The sequence below is a fragment of the Neodiprion virginianus genome, chromosome 5 (assembly GCF_021901495.1).
Source record: "Neodiprion virginianus isolate iyNeoVirg1 chromosome 5, iyNeoVirg1.1, whole genome shotgun sequence".
Lineage (NCBI taxonomy): Eukaryota > Metazoa > Arthropoda > Insecta > Hymenoptera > Diprionidae > Neodiprion > Neodiprion virginianus.
Genome location: NC_060881.1, coordinates 3192462 through 3215805, shown reverse-complemented (window position 1 = coordinate 3215805; position 23344 = coordinate 3192462). Strand labels below are relative to the sequence as shown.

The 23344-nt window shown below is 41.9% G+C and overlaps 2 protein-coding genes and 1 long non-coding RNA gene across 10 annotated transcripts; 1 reads left to right on the top strand and 2 right to left on the bottom strand.

The window, feature by feature from the left end:
* Positions 1-6419: 6419 nt before the first annotated feature.
* LOC124304832 (protein yippee-like 1) lies at positions 6420-12362 on the bottom strand. The gene is made up of 5 exons (XM_046763516.1): positions 12144-12362; positions 9269-9618; positions 9131-9174; positions 8749-8857; positions 6420-8596 (listed from the first exon to the last, which is right to left on the bottom strand). The coding sequence occupies exons 2-5, from the start codon at positions 9368-9370 to the stop codon at positions 8507-8509; spliced, it is 345 nt and encodes a 114-aa protein (XP_046619472.1). The 5' UTR covers positions 9371-9618; positions 12144-12362; the 3' UTR covers positions 6420-8506.
* Positions 12363-14081: 1719 nt separating this feature from the next.
* Positions 14082-20260, bottom strand: LOC124306341 (zinc finger protein 436-like). 8 transcript variants are annotated; one of them, XM_046766931.1, is made up of 6 exons: positions 20125-20260; positions 19687-19793; positions 15089-16686; positions 14751-14910; positions 14292-14699; positions 14082-14225 (listed from the first exon to the last, which is right to left on the bottom strand). In XM_046766931.1, exons 3-6 carry the CDS (start codon positions 16468-16470, stop codon positions 14112-14114), a joined length of 2064 nt encoding a protein of 687 aa, XP_046622887.1. In that variant the 5' UTR covers positions 16471-16686; positions 19687-19793; positions 20125-20260; the 3' UTR covers positions 14082-14111. The 8 variants fall into 8 exon arrangements, with proteins under 8 accessions (XP_046622887.1, XP_046622888.1, XP_046622889.1 ...); XM_046766932.1 differs by having other exon boundaries at positions 14082-14213; XM_046766933.1 differs by having other exon boundaries at positions 14082-14228; positions 14316-14699.
* On the top strand, positions 19136-22742 carry LOC124306352 (uncharacterized). The gene is made up of 3 exons (XR_006908585.1): positions 19136-19656; positions 20166-20426; positions 20604-22742. It is a non-coding gene; the product is annotated as an uncharacterized LOC124306352 (long non-coding RNA).
* Positions 22743-23344: the final 602 nt, after the last annotated feature.

The following is a 23344-nucleotide window of genomic DNA, read 5'->3' as shown; positions in this document are numbered from 1 at the left end:
TGTATGACCCTTTCCCGACCAATTGGGCCCCCAGGAACTCAGAAAACGTAGCGAAAAGAGCGTGGGACCAACAGGAGAGAAACTACGGAGGAAAAAGCACCTGCCGAAAAGTGTCAAAAATGCAGGTTCTCGTTTTTTGGCTGTAACTTCTGATGCGTTGATCGCAGCGTCCTGGGACTGCGCTCAATCGATTTCTCTCGCAAAATTACGTCGGATTAGTGTCAGAAAGAATTGATTCCAGCACTTTTCAAAATCGCGAAAATTTTCGCCAAAAATACAAAGGGGTTAGCCTTCCTTTTTTTTTTACCGAAAAATTTTTCGTCTTAGAATTGATTTGTATGACCCTTTCCCGACCAATTGGGCCCCCAGGAACTCAGAAAACGTAGCGAAAAGAGCGTGGGACCAACAGGAGAGAAACTACGGAGAAAAAAGCACCTGCCGAAAAGTGTCAAAAATACAGGTTTTCGTTTTTTGGCTGTAACTTCTGATGCGTTGATCGCAGCGTCCTGGGACTGCGCTCAATCGATTTCTCTCGCAAAATTACGTCGGATTGGTGTCAGAAAGAATTTATTCCAGCACTTTTCGAAGTCGAGAAAATTTTCGCCAAAAAAACAAAGGGGTTAACCTTCCTTTTTTTTGGACCAAAAAATTTTTCGTCTTGGAATTGATTTGTATGACCCTTTCCCGACCAATTGGGCCCCCAGGAACTCAGAAAACGTAGCGAAAAGAGCGTGGGACCAACAGGAGAGAAACTACGGAGGAAAAAGCACCTGCCGAAAAGTGTCAAAAATACAGGTTATCGTTTTTTGGCTGTAACTTCTGATGCGTTGATCGCAGCGTCCTGGGACTGCGCTCAATCGATTTCTCTCGCAAAATTACGTCGGATTAGTGTCAGAAAGAATTTATTCCAGCTCTTTTCAAAATCGCGAAAATTTTCGCGAAAAATACAAAGGGGTTAACCTTCCTTTTTTTTTGACCAAAAAATTTATCGTCTTAGAATTGATTTGTATGGCCCTTTCCCGACCAATTGGACCCCCAGGAACTCAGAAAACGTAGCGAAATAAGCGGGGGCCAACAGGAGAGAAACTACGGAGGAAAAAGCACCTGCTGAAAAGTGTCAAAAATACAGGTTCTCGTTTTTTGGCTGTAACTTCTGATGCGTTGATCGCAGCGTCCTGGGACTGCGCTCAATCGATTTCTCTCGCAAAATTACGTCGGATTAGTGTCAGAAAGAATTTATTCCAGCACTTTTCAAAATCGCGAAAATTTTCGCCAAAAATACAAAGGGGTTAACCTTCCTTTTTTTTGGACCAAAAAATTTTTCGTCTTGGAATTGATTTGTATGACCCTTTCCCGACCAATTGGGCCCCCAGGAACTCAGAAAACGTAGCGAAAAGAGCGTGGGACCAACAGGAGAGAAACTACGGAGGAAAAAGCACCTGCCGAAAAGTGTCAAAAATACAGGTTATCGTTTTTTGGCTGTAACTTCTGATGCGTTGATCGCAGCGTCCTGGGACTGCGCTCAATCGATTTCTCTCGCAAAATTACGTCGGATTAGTGTCAGAAAGAATTTATTCCAGCTCTTTTCAAAATCGCGAAAATTTTCGCGAAAAATACAAAGGGGTTAACCTTCCTTTTTTTTTGACCAAAAAATTTATCGTCTTAGAATTGATTTGTATGGCCCTTTCCCGACCAATTGGACCCCCAGGAACTCAGAAAACGTAGCGAAATAAGCGGGGGCCAACAGGAGAGAAACTACGGAGGAAAAAGCACCTGCTGAAAAGTGTCAAAAATACAGGTTCTCGTTTTTTGGCTGTAACTTCTGATGCGTTGATCGCAGCGTCCTGGGACTGCGCTCAATCGATTTCTCTCGCAAAATTACGTCGGATTAGTGTCAGAAAGAATTTATTCCAGCACTTTTCAAAATCGCGAAAATTTTCGCCAAAAATACAAAGGGGTTAACCTTCCTTTTTTTTTGGCCGAAAAATTTTTCGACTTGGAATTGATTTGTATGACCCTTTCCCGACCAATTGGGCCCCCAGGAACTAAGAAAACGTAGCGGAAAGAGCGTGGGACCAACAGGAGAGAAACTACGGAGGAAAAAGCACCTGCCGAAAAGTGTCAAAAATACAGGTTCTCGTTTTTTGGCTGTAACTTCTGATGCGTTGATCGCAGCGTCCTGGGACTGCGCTCAATCGATTTCTCTCGCAAAATTACGTCGGATTAGTGTCAGAAAGAATTGATTCCAGCACTTTTCAATATCGCGAAAATTTTCGCCAAAAATACAAAGGGGTTAACCTTCCTTTTTTTTTGGCCGAAAAATTTTTCGACTTGGAATTGATTTGTATGACCCTTTCCCGACCAATTGGGCCCCCAGGAACTCAGAAAACGTAGCGAAAAGAGCGTGGGACCAACAGGAGAGAAACTACGGAGGAAAAAGCACCTGCCGAAAAGTGTCAAAAATACAGGTTATCGTTTTTTGGCTGTAACTTCTGATGCGTTGATCGCAGCGTCCTGGGACTGCGCTCAATCGATTTCTCTCGCAAAATTACGTCGGATTAGTGTCAGAAAGAATTTATTCCAGCTCTTTTCAAAATCGCGAAAATTTTCGCGAAAAATACAAAGGGGTTAACCTTCCTTTTTTTTTGACCAAAAAATTTATCGTCTTAGAATTGATTTGTATGGCCCTTTCCCGACCAATTGGACCCCCAGGAACTCAGAAAACGTAGCGAAATAAGCGGGGGCCAACAGGAGAGAAACTACGGAGGAAAAAGCACCTGCTGAAAAGTGTCAAAAATACAGGTTCTCGTTTTTTGGCTGTAACTTCTGATGCGTTGATCGCAGCGTCCTGGGACTGCGCTCAATCGATTTCTCTCGCAAAATTACGTCGGATTAGTGTCAGAAAGAATTTATTCCAGCACTTTTCAAAATCGCGAAAATTTTCGCCAAAAATACAAAGGGGTTAACCTTCCTTTTTTTTTGACCAAAAAATTTTTCGTCTTGGAATTGATTTGTATGACCCTTTCCCGACCAATTGGACCCCCAGGAACTCAGGAAACGTAGCGAAATAAGCGTGGGACCAACAGGAGAGAAACTACGGAGGAAAAAGCACCTGCTGAAAAGTGTCAAAAATACAGGTTCTCGTTTTTTGGCTGTAACTTCTGATGCGTTGATCGCAGCGTCCTGGGACTGCGCTCAATCGATTTCTCTCGCAAAATTACGTCGGATTAGTGTCAGAAAGAATTGATTCCAGCACTTTTCAAAATCGCGAAAATTTTCGCCAAAAATACAAAGGGGTTAACCTTCCTTTTTTTTTGGCCGAAAAATTTTTCGACTTGGAATTGATTTGTATGACCCTTTCCCGACCAATTGGGCCCCCAGGAACTAAGAAAACGTAGCGAAAAGAGCGTGGGACCAACAGGAGAGAAACTACGGAGGAAAAAGCACCTGCCGAAAAGTGTCAAAAATACAGGTTCTCGTTTTTTGGCTGTAACTTCTGATGCGTTGATCGCAGCGTCCTGGGACTGCGCTCAATCGATTTCTCTCGCAAAATTACGTCGGATTAGTGTCAGAAAGAATTGATTCCAGCACTTTTCAAAATCGCGAAAATTTTCGCCAAAAATACAAAGGGGTTAGCCTTCCTTTTTTTTTTACCGAAAAATTTTTCGTCTTAGAATTGATTTGTATGACCCTTTCCCGACCAATTGGGCCCCCAGGAACTCAGAAAACGTAGCGAAAAGAGCGTGGGACCAACAGGAGAGAAACTACGGAGGAAAAAGCACCTGCCGAAAAGTGTCAAAAATACAGGTTCTCGTTTTTTGGCTGTAACTTCTGATGCGTTGATCGCAGCGTCCTGGGACTGCGCTCAATCGATTTCTCTCGCAAAATTACGTCGGATTAGTGTCAGAAAGAATTGATTCCAGCACTTTTCAAAATCGCGAAAATTTTCGCCAAAAATACAAAGGGGTTAGCCTTCCTTTTTTTTTGACCGAAAAATTTTTCGTCTTAGAATTGATTTGTATGACCCTTTCCCGACCAATTGGGCCCCCAGGAACTCAGAAAACGTAGCGAAAAGAGCGTGGGACCAACAGGAGAGAAACTACGGAGGAAAAAGCACCTGCCGAAAAGTGTCAAAAATGCAGGTTCTCGTTTTTTGGCTGTAACTTCTGATGCGTTGATCGCAGCGTCCTGGGACTGCGCTCAATCGATTTCTCTCGCAAAATTACGTCGGATTGGTGTCAGAAAGAATTTATTCCAGCACTTTTCGAAATCGAGAAAATTTTCGCCAAAAATACAAAGGGGTTAACCTTCCTTTTTTTTTGACCAAAAAATTTTTCGTCTTGGAATTGATTTGTATGACCCTTTCCCGACCAATTGGACCCCCAGGAACTCAGGAAACGTAGCGAAATAAGCGTGGGACCAACAGGAGAGAAACTACGGAGGAAAAAGCACCTGCTGAAAAGTGTCAAAAATACAGGTTCTCGTTTTTTGGCTGTAACTTCTGATGCGTTGATCGCAGCGTCCTGGGACTGCGCTCAATCGATTTCTCTCGCAAAATTACGTCGGATTAGTGTCAGAAAGAATTGATTCCAGCACTTTTCAAAATCGCGAAAATTTTCGCCAAAAATACAAAGGGGTTAGCCTTCCTTTTTTTTTGACCGAAAAATTTTTCGTCTTAGAATTGATTTGTATGACCCTTTCCCGATCAATTGGGCCCCCAGGAACTCAGAAAACGTAGCGAAAAGAGCGTGGGACCAACAGGAGAGAAACTACGGAGAAAAAAGCACCTGCCGAAAAGTGTCAAAAATACAGGTTCTCGTTTTTTGGCTGTAACTTCTGATGCGTTGATCGCAGCGTCCTGGGACTGCGCTCAATCGATTTCTCTCGCAAAATTACGTCGGATTGGTGTCAGAAAGAATTTATTCCAGCACTTTTCGAAGTCGAGAAAATTTTCGCCAAAAAAACAAAGGGGTTGACCTTCCTTTTTTTTTGGCCGAAAAATTTTTCGACTTGGAATTGATTTGTATGACCCTTTCCCGACCAATTGGGCCCCCAGGAACTCAGAAAACGTATCGAAAAGAGCGTGGGACCAACAGGAGAGAAACTACGGAGGAAAAAGCACCTGCCGAAAAGTGTCAAAAATACAGGTTCTCGTTTTTTGGCTGTAACTTCTGATGCGTTGATCGCAGCGTCCTGGGACTGCGCTCAATCGATTTCTCTCGCAAAATTACGTCGGATTGGTGTCAGAAAGAATTTATTCCAGCACTTTACGAAATCGAGAAAATTTTCGCCAAAAAAACAAAGGGGTTAACCTTCCTTTTTTATGGACCAAAAAATTTTTCGTCTTGGAATTGATTTGTATGACCCTTTCCCGACCTATTGGACCCCCAGGAACTCAGAAAACATAGCGAAAAGAGCGTGGGACCAACAGGAGAGAAACTACGGAGGAAAAAGCACCTGCTGAAAAGTGTCAAAAATACAGGTTCTCGTTTTTTCGCTGTAACTTCTGATGCGTTGATCGCAGCGTCCTGGGACTGCGCTCAATCGATTTCACTCGCAAAATTACGTCGGATTAGCGTCAGAAAGAATTGATTCCAGCACTTTTCAAAATCGCGCAAATTTTCGCCAAAAATACAAAGGGGTCAACCTTCCTTTTTTTTTGACCGAAAAATTTTTCGTCTTAGAATTGATTTGTATGACCCGTTCCCGACCAATTGGACCCCCAGGAACTCAGAAAACGTAGCGAAATAAGCGTGGGACCAACAGGAGAGAAACTACGGAGGAAAAAGCACCTGCTGAAAAGTGTCAAAAATACAGGTTATCGTTTTTTGGCTGTAACTTCTGATGCGTTGATCGCAGCGTCCTGGGACTGCGCTCAATCGATTTCCCTCGCAAAATTACGTCGGATTAGTGTCAGAAAGAATTTATTCCAGCACTTTTCAAAATCGCGAAAATTTACGCCAAAAATACAAAGGGGCCGTAGCTGAACATTAGCCTCACTGATTTTTCGAACAAAAAAGTTTTCGTCTCAGATTAGATTTGTGTTACCCCAATTCGATAAATAGCTCCCTACAAATCCAGAAAACACACCAAAAAGAGCCCAAGATCAACAGCAGAGAAATCATAAAAGGAACCTGTCGTTTTTGGGCTATAACTTCTGATCCATCGCTCGCAGCGAATCACAGTCAATTACTATCGCAAAATTACGATGATGTCACGCATCCAAATGTAAGAATCCTTTCACCAGAGAGCTACTTTCGTATTTCGCATTTTATAAGAGCAAATTAGACGAACAGACTTTGTCGGCATGCAAAATTGCAAGTTATACCAAGTGAAATGTCATCATTTGCTTTTCACCGTTTCTATCTTACATATGCAGGGTAACAGACGCGTCAACAAGTAGTAAAGTATACTCATAATTTGTTGCGAAATATTTTTATTACGAACATGTTTTGTATAAAGCAAAGGTGAGTAGAGGTGGATTTGTATAGGCTTGGGATTCAAAAGTGGTTAGAGGTGGACAGGTATCTTTATGATGGGTGGGGGATTGAGGAAAGGTGTTGGTGGAAAGGAGAGCTTAGCACAATAATATAAAAAGTAGGTACTGTTTGAGACAGTATGAGGATTAGGCCGCCACATGTACACGTACGTTCATTCCTACATAAAATACTGCACTGTCGTATGTATGCCTCGAATAATCAATGAGTACGAAGATCTCAGCGAATTTCTAATTTTCATACTCCGATTCTTGCTTTGTGGGCATGAAAGTATTGCATATAACAAGCTTTCAAATTATGAAAAAGAATTAAACGAAAGCGAAACATTTTTCCCATTTATACATGAAAAAAAAAAAAAAAAATGGATGTAAAGTTCACCAATGTAATCATTTTGATCGGTAACAAATTGTATACCAATCATATCTAAAATAGTGAACGAATTGAGAAAAGAATAATAATAGTATCAACGATAAAATAGGCAATTGACCGAACTTGAAACAGGTATATAAGGATCCCTCGTAAAGCGGGCCGACAAATATACATCGAACGATGTTGCTACTATATTCTCAAAATTGACAATAATAAATTAGCGAATAATAACGGAGACGAATATATGCCCACCCACATTGTGATAACTACAATGAAATTTGATCATATTATCTAGGTGCGTGATTCATTTACAACGAAATGATCTGATCTTAGTCAAGTTCTCGCGCCAGACTTAATAAATATTTACAGATGAGATCAGTATTTAAATTAATGAGCAATTATCGTCAATTTGATCCATGTCCTCCTTCCATCGCATGCTCTTTTTCAGGCGTGCATACGAACGCGCAGTTCATTTGATTATACCACACTCACAACAGCGCAACTATTCCTGAAGAAGTAAATAGTGATTTCCTTTTACTCATCTGTCCAATCTAGCCCCCCCCCCCGGCCCCTCAACGAACTTCACTGTCGCTATCTTCCCTTCTCTCTCTCTCTTTCTCGCACCTGCACGTAATTTACGCAAACACATACATCCTCTTTTTCGCACCTTTTTCCCGCTTCTCCCAGACATATCTTCATATTATACTTCATATCTCTCTGATCTTATATCATATCATGAGCGCTATAGTATTACAATATTATAGGCTTTTCAATATCATACACGTTACAATGTAGGCTATACTATGTCTAGGGCTGCAACGCCAAGAGATGATGCAGCATTTTGAATTTATATTTTTTAAGGAATATCGGCAGTGAAATCCCAATGATAAACGCAGAGGCAGGTAGGCAGGCAAGCAGACGGTAGATGGTCGCTCCAGCAAAGTTTTTTCGATACTTGGCGCTGTTCGGTGCGTAATTCGTGACTGATCATCGACCTAACCCGCACGATCATCATGGTATTCATGAACCATAGTAGTATGTATATTCATTTTTTTTTTATGAATATACACATATGTATATGTATAATACACGTGTACTATAGTATACGTTATATATAGTATGATATAAGGATATACATATATGTATAAATACGTTTAGTACGTTTGTGGAGTTGTTACAAGACAGTCAAAATTAAATTATTACCCGGAGGTACCCCCACTGTTCTTGTAAAGAGCCACAATTCTTGTTTATAAAACCTCCACTACCCTCAGCACTTTTATTACATTTGTTATTCATGGTCGTTTCTTGAACCGCGTCATCTTTAATTCCATCTTTCGATTATCGTTCAAAAATAATTACGTTACGAATACTCTTCGCTGGATCTGTAAAGACAAGTAGCGTGAATGCCGTCAACCTCATCGCTTACTTATATAAATCGAAACACTAAAATCCAATACTTCAAATCGTCCGAGAACATAAACGTTACTAAGATTAGAAATCACAAATGAAATCACAGACTTTCGTTGGTGGTTCGACGGTTAAAAATTACCGCACATTGCAGTTAAAACAACGTCATAAGCATTTGAAGTAAGTCTCCGTGTGACGTCCGGAGGTTCACTCCGATCGATAGATTCACCCGTTCATTCCCACCCGTTTTCCTTGATCATATGAGCCAGCTCAATTATGAACTTTCCCTCTTTGTATTTCTGGCTCGACTCAAACGCGTGCTCCTGGAAAATACAACATATTTATGAATTTACAGAGTATAATCAGCGACACGTACTATTGTTTTGTGTCCAGCCAAATATATACGTCATTGTTGGGGATCAAGGTAATTAGGCAGGACCCATTGTAGCACCCCTCGGTTTCGAACATAACTTACATATTTCCATCCAAGTGTTGTCTTGCAGCATTCGCAGTAGATATCAGCCACTGCATGTAGCCCCGTCAACAGTACTCGCTCTTCTGCTGGACCACAACCGACATTCACCCTAAATCACGCATCAATTAATACTAATAATTTCATAATTCACTTGTGTTTTCAAGTATATAAATACAAGGTGTTATTAAACTTTTTTTTGTAGATAACAGCACAATGCCATTCAATATTACCTGTATCTCTATATGCTTTATACAACAGCAATGTAGCAATGAAAGTGGTAAAAGACTCAAATATATTGATATGAAAGAAAAATTGGGAAAAATAGTAGCAGAAAGACTGCGGCTCGTTAAGAATTTAAAATTATAAACCAAAAAATGCTTACACTGAGTTGAAGAGGTAGGCACGTCCTTGGCTACCTTGAAATGACTGGAATCAATTGAGAAGTTGTATACTTTAAATATGATGTCACGTGTCAGATATTTAAGAAAAAAGTAATTATAAGAAAGCTAAGGTTCATCACCTTGGAAATAAGTTCATCGTGGTTGGCTAGGTGAGCACGGCAATGAATGCACGAGTAGGTGCGATGGCAAGAGGGCAGGTATGCCTGGAAAGTTTTCACCATGATGGCGTGTCCACTTAAATGAAGGACTTGGGTCTCGTCCTCTGTCGTTTTCTTCTTTTAGAGGTTTTTTTCAAAAGCACGAGGTTTCTGGTTTGATCTAAAGCTACCACTGAGTACCCAGTAACCAATATATATCATATATTTTTTTTCCGTATGCGGGGTGGTGGTGCAATTCTCGCCCCGGTCACCGCCGCCTCGTACTCCGATCAGCTGTTGAGCTGGTTCAGGCAGCGCCGGCTCAGGGGCACCTGAAAGATTCAATTTCATTCATAGCAGGGTCAAGATCATTTAATAGACAAGCTAATACCGTCGTTTGAATCTTATAAATCCAAGGAGATAGCGGCGCTACTTCGAATCAGTCAAACGAAAACTTTGACCCTATCAATGTTTATTGCTTAATCTCTGCTATTTGGAACAAGGCATAGATATGCAGATAACCCAGTTATCCTAGCAATTATTTCAAACTGGTATGAACTGCAAAATTTGGTTACTTCAATAACATTTCTAGTATAGAGATGTACGAAATCTACCTATACACAGTTTATGAAATATATGTGTATGACAATATAATTCCGAACTTGACGACAGTGCGGAAAAAGAGAGTGAGACTAAAAGAGAAAGTTCTCAACTCAAATACAAAAACATATAACAGCTCAAATACAAACGCATGTATTTCTTCATGAACATGTTAAAAATCATCGATGAATGGTGAGGAAGTAATATAAACTTCTGAAATTCATATACAAACAGAGAATGGAAATACATACTTTTGTTATGCGAAACAGAAATGCAATAATGACAATATAAGACAATTTTGAATTGATAAAAAAATTATAACTCACATTGAATTATGCAAATATGTTTGAAGAGCTGTAAAAGGAATGTAGTGATTCAAAATAACAAAATATATTGTAAGCTCATTTTAATAGAATTTTGTTTATAATTTTGATAATAATAAAAGATATTCAATGAGGGTACTGAACTCGTAAAGTTTGTCACACAATAAACTGATTCATAAGTTTAATGGAGTACCATAGGAGAGGCCTGTGGAAACACCTGTTCAAATAGATAACAGAATGCAGCAGTATTCTTTGGTAAATGAAAGACAAATGATATTTCAATTATCCACGGTTTATCACAACTTTATCTTTAACATGTTTTCTAGGAAGAAACTTGCAGAAGTGATTATTTTTGCTTAAGGCCACACAGAGATCAAATTCTGAGTATTTAACAGCATTTAGCAGGTATTAAGAATACATCTTTTCTAGCGAAACACCTGTTCCAAATAGCGGTATGCCAAACAAAAGTTTAGATATTACCAAATTGTCCAAGGTTTCAGATATTTCCTTAGCTAATACATGCCTGTGTTTATATACAACAGTTATCCTTGGTTAACAGCTGGGTATTATCTCAACTAATATTGACATGAATGGTGCTGCAAAACGTGCAGGTACGCCAATGAGTGAAAATATTGTATTACAGCCGATGAAAGATAACAATGAATGAACGTGATTGAGCAAATTGTAATTTTGTATAAGCAATAATAAGGCACCAGAAGCGGTTCGATTACCATCTTTTGCAATAGTGGAAGGTAATTGAACGAAACAAGTAAATCAAAGAATTAGATCTACACTGTGAGAATTAAAAGTAAATGTTGCTGGTTTTTATATCACTTTTTTTCATCATATTAAGCTAACGCAATTAATGTAATTTACTCACTAACTCCACTCCGTATCATCGCGCGAGAATAGACGCGACGAGAAAATGACGGATGCACGTGTGATCAAATAGAAAAGCTAAGACAGAGATAGAGAAATTTGTCATATGTAATTTGTGGTGTGAAATGATAAAGGAGGCGGCGATGAAAGGAATAGAGGGTTAATAACATTACATACGTAGTAGCGACGGCCCTGACCGTTTATCGCGCAGCAAGCAGCAAGGCAAGCAGCTGACAGGCCTCATCAGCTGTTAAGGTATACACAACGAAAGACGGGAAAATAAATAACATAGACGCTGGTGTAGCAAGGGTGTCGTGTGTACAGACCCATACATGCATACGCATCACACAAATTATACACGGTTAGCAGGATTCCGACCATTCTAACTTAGAATTGACATTTTCCATTGGAGAGTTATCGATGATAAAAATCTGGCAACTCAAGTGGGATACAGACGTCCATACACGGAACGTAAGTGAAAATCGTGGAGGGACATTTTACGAGAAATTTACACCAGCTCTCGCTTCCTCGGTATCTTATTATTAGGAGTAAGTATACGGAAGAGTGATAAAGCGTCTTTGTAAAGCATAGCTAGGCACTTAATGGAATGCTTTATGCTAGACGGAAATGTAAACAAGGTATGTGTTTTGAAAACAACCGATATCTGGGGAAAAAGAAACGAAACAAATAGAATTGCGTAGTTTCGACGACGCGCGACAGGCATCAATCAGCATGGACGTGCGTTGAACTGCGCTTCGGATTGGATCTCTGATTAAACCTGGCCCGATGCGACGATAGCGGACAAAGGAACAACGATTAGGGAGTTGAGTAGGCGGGTTGTCATAACTAACGCCACGGTATCTTACAATGATTATATTACCGCGAAATACCGAGTATGTAAACATAATAACGACGGAGCTTCGGATGAAATTGCTTGAGTAAAATGGCAGTGTGTTGTCAAACCCAAACAAAGAGACGGCGGCGTTCTGAGTCGTTGCAACAGCGGAGAAGTGTAAAAGAAAATAAAAACACAACATTAAGATAACTATACAAACCTCCATATGCATCCGTGAACTCTTCTCTGCGACAGTCCTCGGTATTCTCGAAACAATATTCTCGGTCTCAGCGCGGATCACTGCTTTGTCTTTGCATGAAGCACCGAAATATACTCCTTTTTAACATCACTATGCACGTCCAGCCAGCAAGAACCGTGCTGCTCTGCTTCGCTCACAGTTCTTCGATTTATTTCGGTTCGTCTGCACAGGCGGGACAGACGATGCAGCGCGCAGTCGCAATCGACACCTTCTTAATTCCGGGCACAACGAACAGATGGCGGAGCAGCGACCCCGTTTCCTTCCGCCGATTTCCCTTTGTACACACCTATATGCATACGTACGCATCGTATATACGATATGTGCCTGATGCATAGATGATACGTCGTAGCGAGGCGTGAGCCTATTTGCGCGGAGGGTAAATTATACTGTCTATCGTTTTTAAAAGCTATGCGAAAACGGAAGATATTTTCCACCTCGACTAGGTATTGCCAGGTGGTAGATACAGAAATTTTGATGACTCGATCAACTATCGATGCATTCGTTCGAAATCGGACCTCTATGTGTGCTGCGAATGCAAAATTCGAAAATTTAGTTTTCAGCACAAAATGGCGCGCTTCCGTTGCTATGATCACAAACAGGTGCAGATTAGTAGGATTCTATGTATGTGAAATTAATACTACCCGCGTCTATGGGTGAAAGTTTTAACAAAATTAAAACGAAGAACAATATTAGAGATTCTCTCTTAACGTGTATAACACGTAAGTTCTTTGCACGCGGCAACGATGATCCTATGCATAAGTACTACGTGACCAGCCTCGCTCAATTGTTTGCGGTGCAAAGAATTGCTGCATTTGGTGCTGTATCTATATGCAGTATGTTATTATACAGTATGCAACAACATGTGTGCCCCGTCTTTGTTCGAGAAAGATAAAAATGCAGTCAACTTTCTGTTTATTTCGTTTTCCACAATCATTCATGAGCTACGTATGGACCTGCGATGCAATTATTATCAATAATACACCAATGTATACACGGCGAAGCCAATGAAAATAATTATTATAGACATGTATGCATCAGTTTTTATTTTTCGATGCCGTCGACTACAGGTATGGCATATAGCTATATACCTCGGTGGCAGCGCGGCTGGTTTAGTGGCTGGCCTGCAGGTGTATGACCTGAAGTCTGCCCTAGCTACCCACCGATGCCATGAAAGTGCGCAGTGTCCATCCCCTCTTTTCCCATTCGCCACCGTCGCCGCTATCGCCGTTCACACACCCAACACACATTCCAAGCCACCCCCACTGGCCGCCAGCAGACAGACGGGGACAGATATTACAACTGGCTAAGAGAGAGGGAGAAAGAGAGGGTGGAGTACATGAGCTAGAGGTAAAAAACAGAGTGACTGTGGGCCAGATGAAGTAAAAACGGTATTGTAGTAATAGACAATTAAGAAGAAAAACTCCAACACCCAACGGACCTTCGTTTTTCTCTTTGTTTATTCATATGATTTTTTTTCTTATAAATTGATATCCTAAGAACTAAAAAGTAAATGGAAAAAATAATAAAATAAAATAATAAACCAAACGATAGTCATTAATTCATTAAATTTTTCATTATTTCAGATAAGGCAACTAATTTGTTTTAGTATTTCATTTTACATATAATCTACTAAGAGTAAATGATATATAAAGTATTATGTAAAACACTAATATATGGTTATTTTTATTTTCTTGTTACAAGCCTTACACGATAATTAGAATATAATATATATATAATTTGTATATATACTCTTGTAATAAAATTGATTACTTCATACTTGATTCTAGAGATAATAAATATAACTAATGTGTAATGTTAGTATTAGAGAAGTGCGTGCAGAGGGTGGCAGCTGGGTGCGTAATCCGGGGGTGCTATCGCCGTCCCAAAGGGAGACTTGTCTCTTCGTGGTTCATTGCCATTCGTGCCGTCTCACATGGTGACGTTCAATTGTATTGCTTTCGTATCAACGGTGCACGGTTGTTGTTGCTGTTGTTGTTGTTGTTGTTGCTGTTGTTGTTGTTGTTGTTGTTGCTGCTGCTGTTGCTGCTGAACCTGAACTTGCTGTTGTATTGCTTGCAGCTGTATTGCTTTTGTGTCCACAGTGCAGGCTTGCTGCTGCTGCTGTTGTTGGACCTGCTGCTGCTGCTGCTGTTGCTGCTGCTGTTGTTGCTGTTGCTGCTGAGCCTGCTGAGCCGCAGCCTGAGCTGCTTGTCTCTGCTGCTGACGAAGTAGACTGGGTGGAGGATCCATGTGTTGACGTTGATGAAGCAACAAGTGGTTCTTTTGGAAGAACGCCTTGCCGCACTTGTCGCAAACGTGGGACCGGATGTGGCAGCTACCGTCCGTGTGACGGCGCTGATGCTGTGACAACCCGTGCTTTTGGGCGAAACCGCGCCCACAATCCGGACAAAGATGTGGTTTCGGTTTTGGCCCGGAACCCACTGGCGGGGATGTCTGCGTTGCCCCATGCATGTGGCTAACACCCGGCGTTCCGATAGGACCATTCATCTGCAAATACTTAATCTTTAATGTGACAGAATATTGTCTTGGAAGAAAATCGAGGCTTACCTGATGAGGCCCTGTTGTATTTGGCGTTAGGAAGTGACCTGGTGTTTGCTGGAACGCTGCTGCTAGCCCGCACAGATCGGTGACCAGAGTCCTATCGCCAGAATGTAGCCTTAAATGCAGAGTTAGTGCTTCGCGATTTGAGAATTCCAATCCGCATTCCCTAGAAAATATTTCATCTCTTTACAATTGCGTTTTTTTAATACCAAGTAATTATTTTTGCAGCTCTTCAGTTCTCTTTTTTTTATTTGTTAAGTAAGACAGTCAAGAGTGGCAATGGTTATTTTTTGGTGGAAGCCTTTTGAAACAAAAGTTATCATGATAAAATTATGTTCATGTACCTGCAAGTCAATGGCTTCTCATCTGGACTGGTATTGTTATTGTGTATCTTTGAGTGAGCGACCAAATCAGCTTTGCGAGGAAATGCCTCACCGCAAACAGTGCAGGCAAACGGAGTCTCCCCAGTGTGCAAGCGCATGTGGGCAAGTAGAGTACGTTTCTGAAGAAATTCTTTGCCGCAAACCGTACACGAGTGTGGTACCCTTCCGTGCAACCGCCCATGATTGACCAGCTCAAACTTTCTCTGAAAGGTGGCACCACAGTCGTGGCAAACGAATGGATGCAAGCTGCCGTGGAAACGTGAATGCATGACGAGATGGTCCTTCTGTGAAAATGACTCGCCACATTCTTCGCATACAAAGGGTCGTTCTCCAGAATGAAATTTACTGTGGGTAACTAGGTGGCGTTTCAATGGAAATGCCCTACCGCACTCCTGGCATACGAAGGGTCGCTCTCTCGTGTGGACACGGGTGTGAGTTACCAAGTGATGCTTCAGGGTGAATGACTTTTTGCACTCCCGACACTGATAAGGTCGCTCGGAACTGTGCAACAAAAGGTGAGTATGTAAACAGTGTTTGTGAGCAAAGCTCTTGCCGCAGTGGGGGCAAATGTGGGGTCTCTCCCCAGTATGAACTCTGGCATGAGTAGTGAGATGATGCTTCAGTAGGAATGACTTGCCGCACTCTGAGCATGAGTAGGGCCGTTCTTTGGGGACCCGAACCTGGCTCCCCATGTCCTGTTGCTGTTTGACCTTGGTCTCGATCTGCACTGTATTCACGTGAGTGAAGACATGCCCAAGGTGGGCTGTCGTGTCCGTCTGGCTTGTCGCCACGCTGTTGGCGTTAGCCTGGTTGGACGCAGCTGCAGCACGCTTCATGAGGATCTCGTTACACTCCTCAGCGGTGAGCTGGAGCGGTCCGATCGGGGTCATAAAATGTTTACTCATGGCGTGTTTATCGCCTGCGGTAAATACCAAAGGATTAGAGAATAAGGATGGGGGGGGTGTAGGGTGGGATGCGTCACAGTTACAACCTCCTTTGTCGCAGGTTATCGAGAAGACATCGTGATGCTTCTTGGCACGAGCGTGAACCCCGTGAGTTTGATTGTGAGCTCCTCCTGTGTGTCCGTGATGAGTAGTCGGAGTCTGTTGACAACTCTCATTCATATTAAAAACCGGACGACGGTGGGCACTGTTGGCCAACTTAGCCGGCTTGACGTCGACCTGAATTTTCTGACTCGAACCCTGATCCTGATTATTGTTTACTGCGTAGCTAATGTTTGTAGTTAAATCACTCTGAGCGTTATCACGGGCGTCAGTACCTGGCCCACCAAATGACCAAGGGTAACCAAATCCGGCACCTGCATTTCCAGGCGTCGTGCACATATTGCCAAAGGGGATAATGGAGGGAAAGACGTCGCCGCTGCTGACCGTGACACTAACGGACCCTTCGCTCGACGTCAATTCATTATCCGATCCGGTGGACTCCACGACTGCGAGTATTTCTGCAGGGTATAGAAAGTGCTCCCTGAGGCCCGGAGAGGCCGAGAGAACGTCACGCTCCTGTATCCTGGAAGCAGGGCTGATCTCTGGTCATCGTATCTGGTTGGGTATAGAGAATAACGCATTACGAATAACCAATGGCGAATAACGTATTGGTAATGACGAGCGGGACAATAAATTTTATTTACAAAAAGAATCATTTTGTACCTTGGCTCAGCTTTTGGTGCGCCAACGCGCGCGGATGAATTTAAAAAAATCAGACGACGGCTCCGTGAGATTTGCATGTATTGAAGCTTATAAGTGTCTGTCCCCGCAACAACGCTGCCCGCTTCGAGCTCGTTTGGAAGCTCGCGGCGTCCACGGTCTCCAAAAGACAACCTCCACCTCGTTTACGGCCCTCCCAAGCCTTCACCCGCGTTACTTACACGTTTCATACACTTCACCGCACTAATCCGACTATTTAAAACATAATTGCGCACCGCTGATGGTCATTAATTTTATAAAACAGTAAATTTTATTGTCCATACAAAATAGCCTCATATATCGGCCATTTTATTTGTAAACTACCAAAAACCAATGCTACCAACGCTGGGAAAGTTTTGGAGGGAGCAAGCGTCACTTGTTTCTTGTGGCAGCATTGCGCCGCCCAACGTCGTCGTCCACCATATTCGAATTCCGTTCCCTTCCGTTTTAGCACTCATTATATAACCTCGCGTCTGCCCTGCCTTGCGTTTTTACTATCTATTATACGTATTTTAACCAACGAACATAAAGCACAACATTTGGTGAACCTCCAAATTTATCGCATTTGTTCTATCCATTTATTCATTACCGTTGTGAAGTAGACGCGAACCGTCGTGGGCTTTGTGTACCAACTGGTTTTCTACCAATCAATTCTATATCAGGGACGGCACTAGCGGTGGCGATACCATTCGCAAATTTCGTTCGAATCGTAAATCAATTCCCCACTGTACCAGACGTTTTAATTGTCATATCTACCGATAAGGGCAACAATACCCATTGATCAATAGTGCCAATCCACATGTTATACCTTTTTAATAAACAATCAGACCGAAAAGTACGAAACGCTGGTGAGGAATAATGTAAAGTTACGTAAGATAATCTATCCAGGGCCGTTACCGGAAGTCACTGTCCTGGGCCTCGTGCATATGTGTGTATATAACGATGCCGCTCACCGTTTCAGGCTGGCGCAGTTTCCTCGATATTTTATTCGCTTAAACAATGAGTGCATATCGCTAGTTTGTAACGCAACTGCAGACTTATGAACAGCTAATTCCTTTTAGTCGAACGAGCTGTATGGAATTTGATTAATCTCAATTAGGAAAACTCTGTAGCTCAATAACCTATATTTGTATATATATATATCGGGATGACGAGAAAATGAGGAAATGAAAACGTATCGGTGCGTAATTTTTTAATTTTTTTTTCTCATTAGGTATAAGATTTGCGTGAACGATGCAACGATGATGCAATCGAACAAGCATGTAAAACTATCATATCATACATATAAGACAGACTGCGACACGCGATCTTCAACCTATTCCGATAAAAGGCACCTATGCATACCTACGTAATGTGTATATAGGTATATTATTTGCAGAACGAAAGAAGCGAGGGTTCCATCGCTCGGGTGGCGGTTAGCGACCGGGCGGCTGTTTGATTATTCGTTTTTAGTATCTGCGGGCGAGTTATGAGAACAGAGACTGCTTTCCGGGGACAGAAACACCCCGTCGGTTCGGTGGTCATCCTACTATACCTCGTCGGTATAGCGCCACGTCAGCAGCTGATAAGAATGGCGTTAATGGATCGCGCGGTTTGGCCAAAAGCCAATGCGTGTCTCGCCAACGCCGTCTTTACACCATATGCATGCATTTCCCCAGATCCCGGCTATTTTCCGTCATGCTCTTTTTTCCATTCCATTCAGTTCTTTCGTTTCTCTTCTTCTCCTCTTCGTTACACACCGCGACTCGGCCTTTGCTAGTCGGCATGCGAACTCTTCCCTCGTAAAGTTTATCCGTCATCTTTTCCACCTCTCCTCCCTCCTCCTCCGTTTTCGGCATCGTAAACTCCCGGATGGCATTATAATATATGTACATAACTCTGCGAAACCTGTGACACTGGAAGATCGGTATTTATCACGGAAATCAAACGTAGTCTGTGCCCGCTTGCCGTATTCATTATACGCTGGTAGTAAAAAATTCAGCCGAATTTGCCTAAGAATTTAAAGCACAGAGTCGATCGTCGTAGATTAATATTATAATCTTATATACATAAGTATACTTATCTGGTCTTGAATTACACGGACTGATCATCGTTGGATCGAGTACAACTAAAGTTATAAAAAATCGCACGAAACAGCCATAAAAGTTCAAGAAATATTAAATAGATCAGAGAAATTGTTGTTTTTAGTCATTTTTTTGTTACGCACGCATTTGAGGAGAGCCGAACTAAACCGTGCGAGATTCGAGTGATAGGCGTAGGTATACCCACATAACAAACGTATTTTTGAAATGTAATACATTACATGTGTATAAGATAGAGATACGTCATAGGCGTACACAAAACGTATATTTATATGCGCGATGTGCCACAATAGATGACGGCGTCTTTAAGACTCACGTTACATAAATTTACGACACAGGAGGTGGCTGGTCGCAGGACGATATATGTATATCTATATACGCATCACGGATCCTTGCACCTTACGCATACCTTTCTGCCACGTATTTATATATGTATGTATGTACTCAAATACACAGGACGCAGCTGAATTTTAGGTTACGAAGGAATGCTGCTACTCTGGGGGCGGCGTCGTCGGAGAAAATGGAATGGGAGGAGAGCAGAGGGTAGTTTTTGCTTCTTTCCGAGGCGACAACCGAGACGCGAAAATCGGGGATACCCGAAGTCGGAGCAGCGAAGTGTGAACGCGATACCAGAACGTACGCCGCAGGCAGGCGGCTACACGCGGGACGGGACGCTCGGCGTCGCAGAAGCCATCAAGGATCAACCGCCGTCCCGAGTACGCGACTGGTGCCCTTTCCTTCGGGGGTAGGTATCGACGCTATTTGTATCAATTACCTGATCGCGGGTTCATCTCGGTACCCTTGCACTATTGTCCTCGCAGCTCGTCGCATTTCTATCCCTCGCTGCGGGGAATCGGGAGACGTCATGTCAACTTCACAAGACTGAAATTATACTAACGTGTTAACAATAACGAAACATGATGGAAAAAATCGTTGTTTTATAATTTTAGTACGATTTTCTGAAGAGTCGGCTTTGCCAATGATGAACATGTTTTCTTTCTTATTATATTTACTAGCTAAATTTCAGACATTTCAAAGGATCGAGGTATCGATTTTTACTAAGCGTTCATCTTTAAAGTAACGTTAGGTACTAACTTCAATCTATTTCGACTTCGCCGTTAGTCCTTGCAAGCGAATCCATTTAGTTCGCCAATCAATTCATTTACCTGCAGAATGATCTTCTTATTCAATCGGATGGACAAATTATACTCACGGATTTTTATCCTCTTCCATCTTTTTCGTTTTTTATCGCAGGTAACAAATGCAGGGTTCAAACTGGATTCTCTTCGCCTCTGCAATCGCGGGCCGCAAAGAGTCTGAGACACAATGCTAACAAGGGCTACAGGTTGATTTTTTACCTGCGCGTGTGTTCCCATAAGGGCCGTGGGGGACCCCCTGGCCATACCTGCACACCAACCGCCGCCTGAAGAGAGATGATATTCGACCACCGGCAGCTGTCCGTATCGAGTCTCATTCTCTTATGCGGCAGTAAACTACTGTCCGAGTTCAATGCGGGTTGGTATCTGTTGAATCGGTTTTTTGAAATTAACGGTCTTTCGAAACGGGCTGAAATGAAACGATGAAATTAAGATAAACGCACATATGAATTATCAAGAATTGTGTCGTACAGTCTAGCGATAAGTATACAAGGTACATATTAATATATATTTGATACGTATACGAATGTCGCAGGTACAACCGATTCAGCTTCGACAGGAGGCATTCGGACGTTTATGTCCACGTTTCGACGCACGTGCGATAAGGAGCATACTCGAGGTACTCCGGACGGTTAATAAGAGGACAGCTTCTGCAGTGTGGACAACGTCTTGATATTTCGGCAGGTCGACGCACACCTATACCTACAACATACATTGTGGATATATCTATATCGCTGAGGGACCACGCGCCTACAACCGTAACACAAATAAGAACCACTCGGAACTCGAGACAGTTATCGCCCCGGCGATGCCCAATCAGGAATCTACGCTCATCCGGGGTTAATTAAAAGATGATTACCTAATGAGGATCATCGTAGGAACATAAAATCCCACGGGTCCTGATACAGGGAACCGTGAAATAACACAGCCCGGCCATGGACTCGGAATTAGGTATACATATACTCAAAGTTTCAGAATCGGAAATCTGATTGCGTCTGCATGCGCGGTGCCATTTTACTCACATATTTGGATAATGTACGCACATCTGCCTGTAGGTATACCCCTATACATGCATACGTACAATACTTAACGAATGTGCCGATGACACGGGCTAGTTTAATTGGGCTGTATCATAACTTTGAAAGTAGAAAATGGTTTCTGTATACATATGCGCTTCGTTGTATATAATAATCAAGCTAGATAACCAGCAATTAGCATGCTCTACAGAAAATAATTATTGAAATACTCGTCGTGTTTCTAATATAACGTGAGACACTCGACGGTTAATTTGTTCCCCAAATCGAATAGTTGCTGGTAAAAAATGGCTGCTCTAACAAAGTGAGGAAACCCGTGAAAACCTGTCTGATTTGAATAAAAAAGACGCGTGCTTCTATATTCATTACGTGAATGACGAAATAGGGATGCGTCGAATTAGGCATCTACGGTTTGTATAAGGCATGTTACGATCAGGAAACGGGATCCGTTGTCTTTAATCTTTGTGTTGCGTTATCCCCGCGAGATTTAGCACATAATTCTATCAAATTCTAGCCTCTCTGAATCATGGCTTTGATCTCTCCTGGCTTTTAAGCAAATCGGCGAAAAGATACGATATAACGCTGCATCATAATACGGGACGGACGAGGAGACAAAATCGTATGGTTGTCACCACCAACATATCTGAATGTAAGCAAAGTTTGACGAAAGACAAGACATATAATTCGATCATTTAAAAAAAATAATCTTTTTGCTGTTACCATATTGATCGGCGGCGGGAAATCGGTTGCATCTGCGAATTTTGCTGGTGCATATATTCCACACAGTCTTACACGTATATACATAGGTGTATTAGTTGTCCCCTGTTGTATAAAGGCACATGGCAGGGAGGGAGTCACGGATCGGTTGTCACCGTGTCACATGCCCCCCCCCCCCCCCCCCATGCAGATATCCGCAGCGTTGATCTTCACGGTCAATATATTTCCATCGTAAAATCAATTAGCATCAACGGTGCACACCGAAGAGTAGATGCTGCACTCTCTGCACTCTGACTACATTACAGTGATAGTCCTCGGGGTGATTCTCATTTCTCCCCCGTCCCATGCCCCTCCCCTGAAGGTGGAAGCTACACTACACCCACCCACGGTCGCACATTCCACTTCTTGGTTCCCCGCGTCAAGTCTGATTGCACCCTACGCTCAATTCGTATTGTTGTACAAAAGGTGCGCGCGTGCCAAGACGGGTCGTCCTAAACCATATATTATCAGTAAGCAGCATAAATACCGCAAGATATCCCTCTCACGGTTCTTAACTTCTGCAACACCAGCCCTGCTGGACGCGTGATAAATCACACCTCGCGTGTTGATTCTTTTTTTCTACCCATTTTTCTTCTCTTACACCGTACATGGATTTTTCGTGTGAAATGTTTTCATTTTCTCCTATTTGAGTTCAAACTTAATACTATAATATAATTTGTAGGATAAGGCGCCACCTGCATCATGGTAATTAACCCTTTGAGTCATAGTGGTAAGTATTCTTACCATCTATTTTATATACATCTTTTTGTATCTTTACAACATAATTCTTCGCTGATTGCTGCTATTTTTGCTAGTATACTAATAGGTTTTCAATACTCGAGAGTAATTGTTGGGATATAATGTAAATTATTATTGTTAGAAATAAATTGATTGGAAAAAAAATTGTTAAAATTGAAGGCATAATTAATTTCCGAGAAAGTTATCCCTCTACACGTGTACATATTTTATATAAATTATCTGCTTTTGGGGTCGTTGATTACACATCTGAAATGAAATTTTGAAAATTCAGTATGTTGAATCCAATAAGCGACCCAGAAAACCCCTGCATACAGTTTTTTGACTGATTTTCATCCATCATATTGGATTCGCCAACTTGAATTTTTTAAATCTCATTTAAGAATTGTAATCAGCCACCCTAAAAACTACAAAATACTATCCTGTTATAAATGTTGACTCAATAAAATAACGTGTGACTCAAAGAGTCAATCACGTTGCACGACGGCCTGATAAGTTGTACGAAACACACAATACGATTTCATAATGTTCACGATCTTCCGATCATAAAAATGTCTATAAATATAAAAGACAAGTTTCTGTTGGCTGGCTCATGTCTGTAACCTATAATATAGTGTCGGTCAAGAAACTATTACATAAGAAGAAGAAAAAATACCATAGCCATCACAACTTATAGTTCGACGTTTGTACGACCCCATCCTAGCGATACTTGTGTACTTAAAATCGTGAT

Bases quoted from the DNA above. Each gene is read 5' to 3' on its own strand.
- LOC124306341 (XM_046766929.1), bottom strand. From the start codon at position 16,470: ATGTGCACGACGCCTGGAAATGCAGGTGCCGGATTTGGTTACCCTTGG. The intron at 14,911-15,088 runs GTACATGAACAT...AATATTTTCTAG, and splicing joins GAGAAGCCATTGACTTGCAG to GGAATGCGGATTGGAATTCT. The intron at 14,700-14,750 runs GTAAGCCTCGAT...TTAAAGATTAAG, and splicing joins ATACAACAGGGCCTCATCAG to TATTTGCAGATGAATGGTCC.
- LOC124304832 (XM_046763516.1), bottom strand. From the start codon at position 9,370: ATGGTGAAAACTTTCCAGGCATACCTGCCCTCTTGCCATCGCACCTAC. The intron at 8,858-9,130 runs GTAAGCATTTTT...TGCGTGATTTAG, and splicing joins GCCTACCTCTTCAACTCAGT to GGTGAATGTCGGTTGTGGTC. The intron at 8,597-8,748 runs GTAAGTTATGTT...TGTATTTTCCAG, and splicing joins CAACACTTGGATGGAAATAT to GAGCACGCGTTTGAGTCGAG.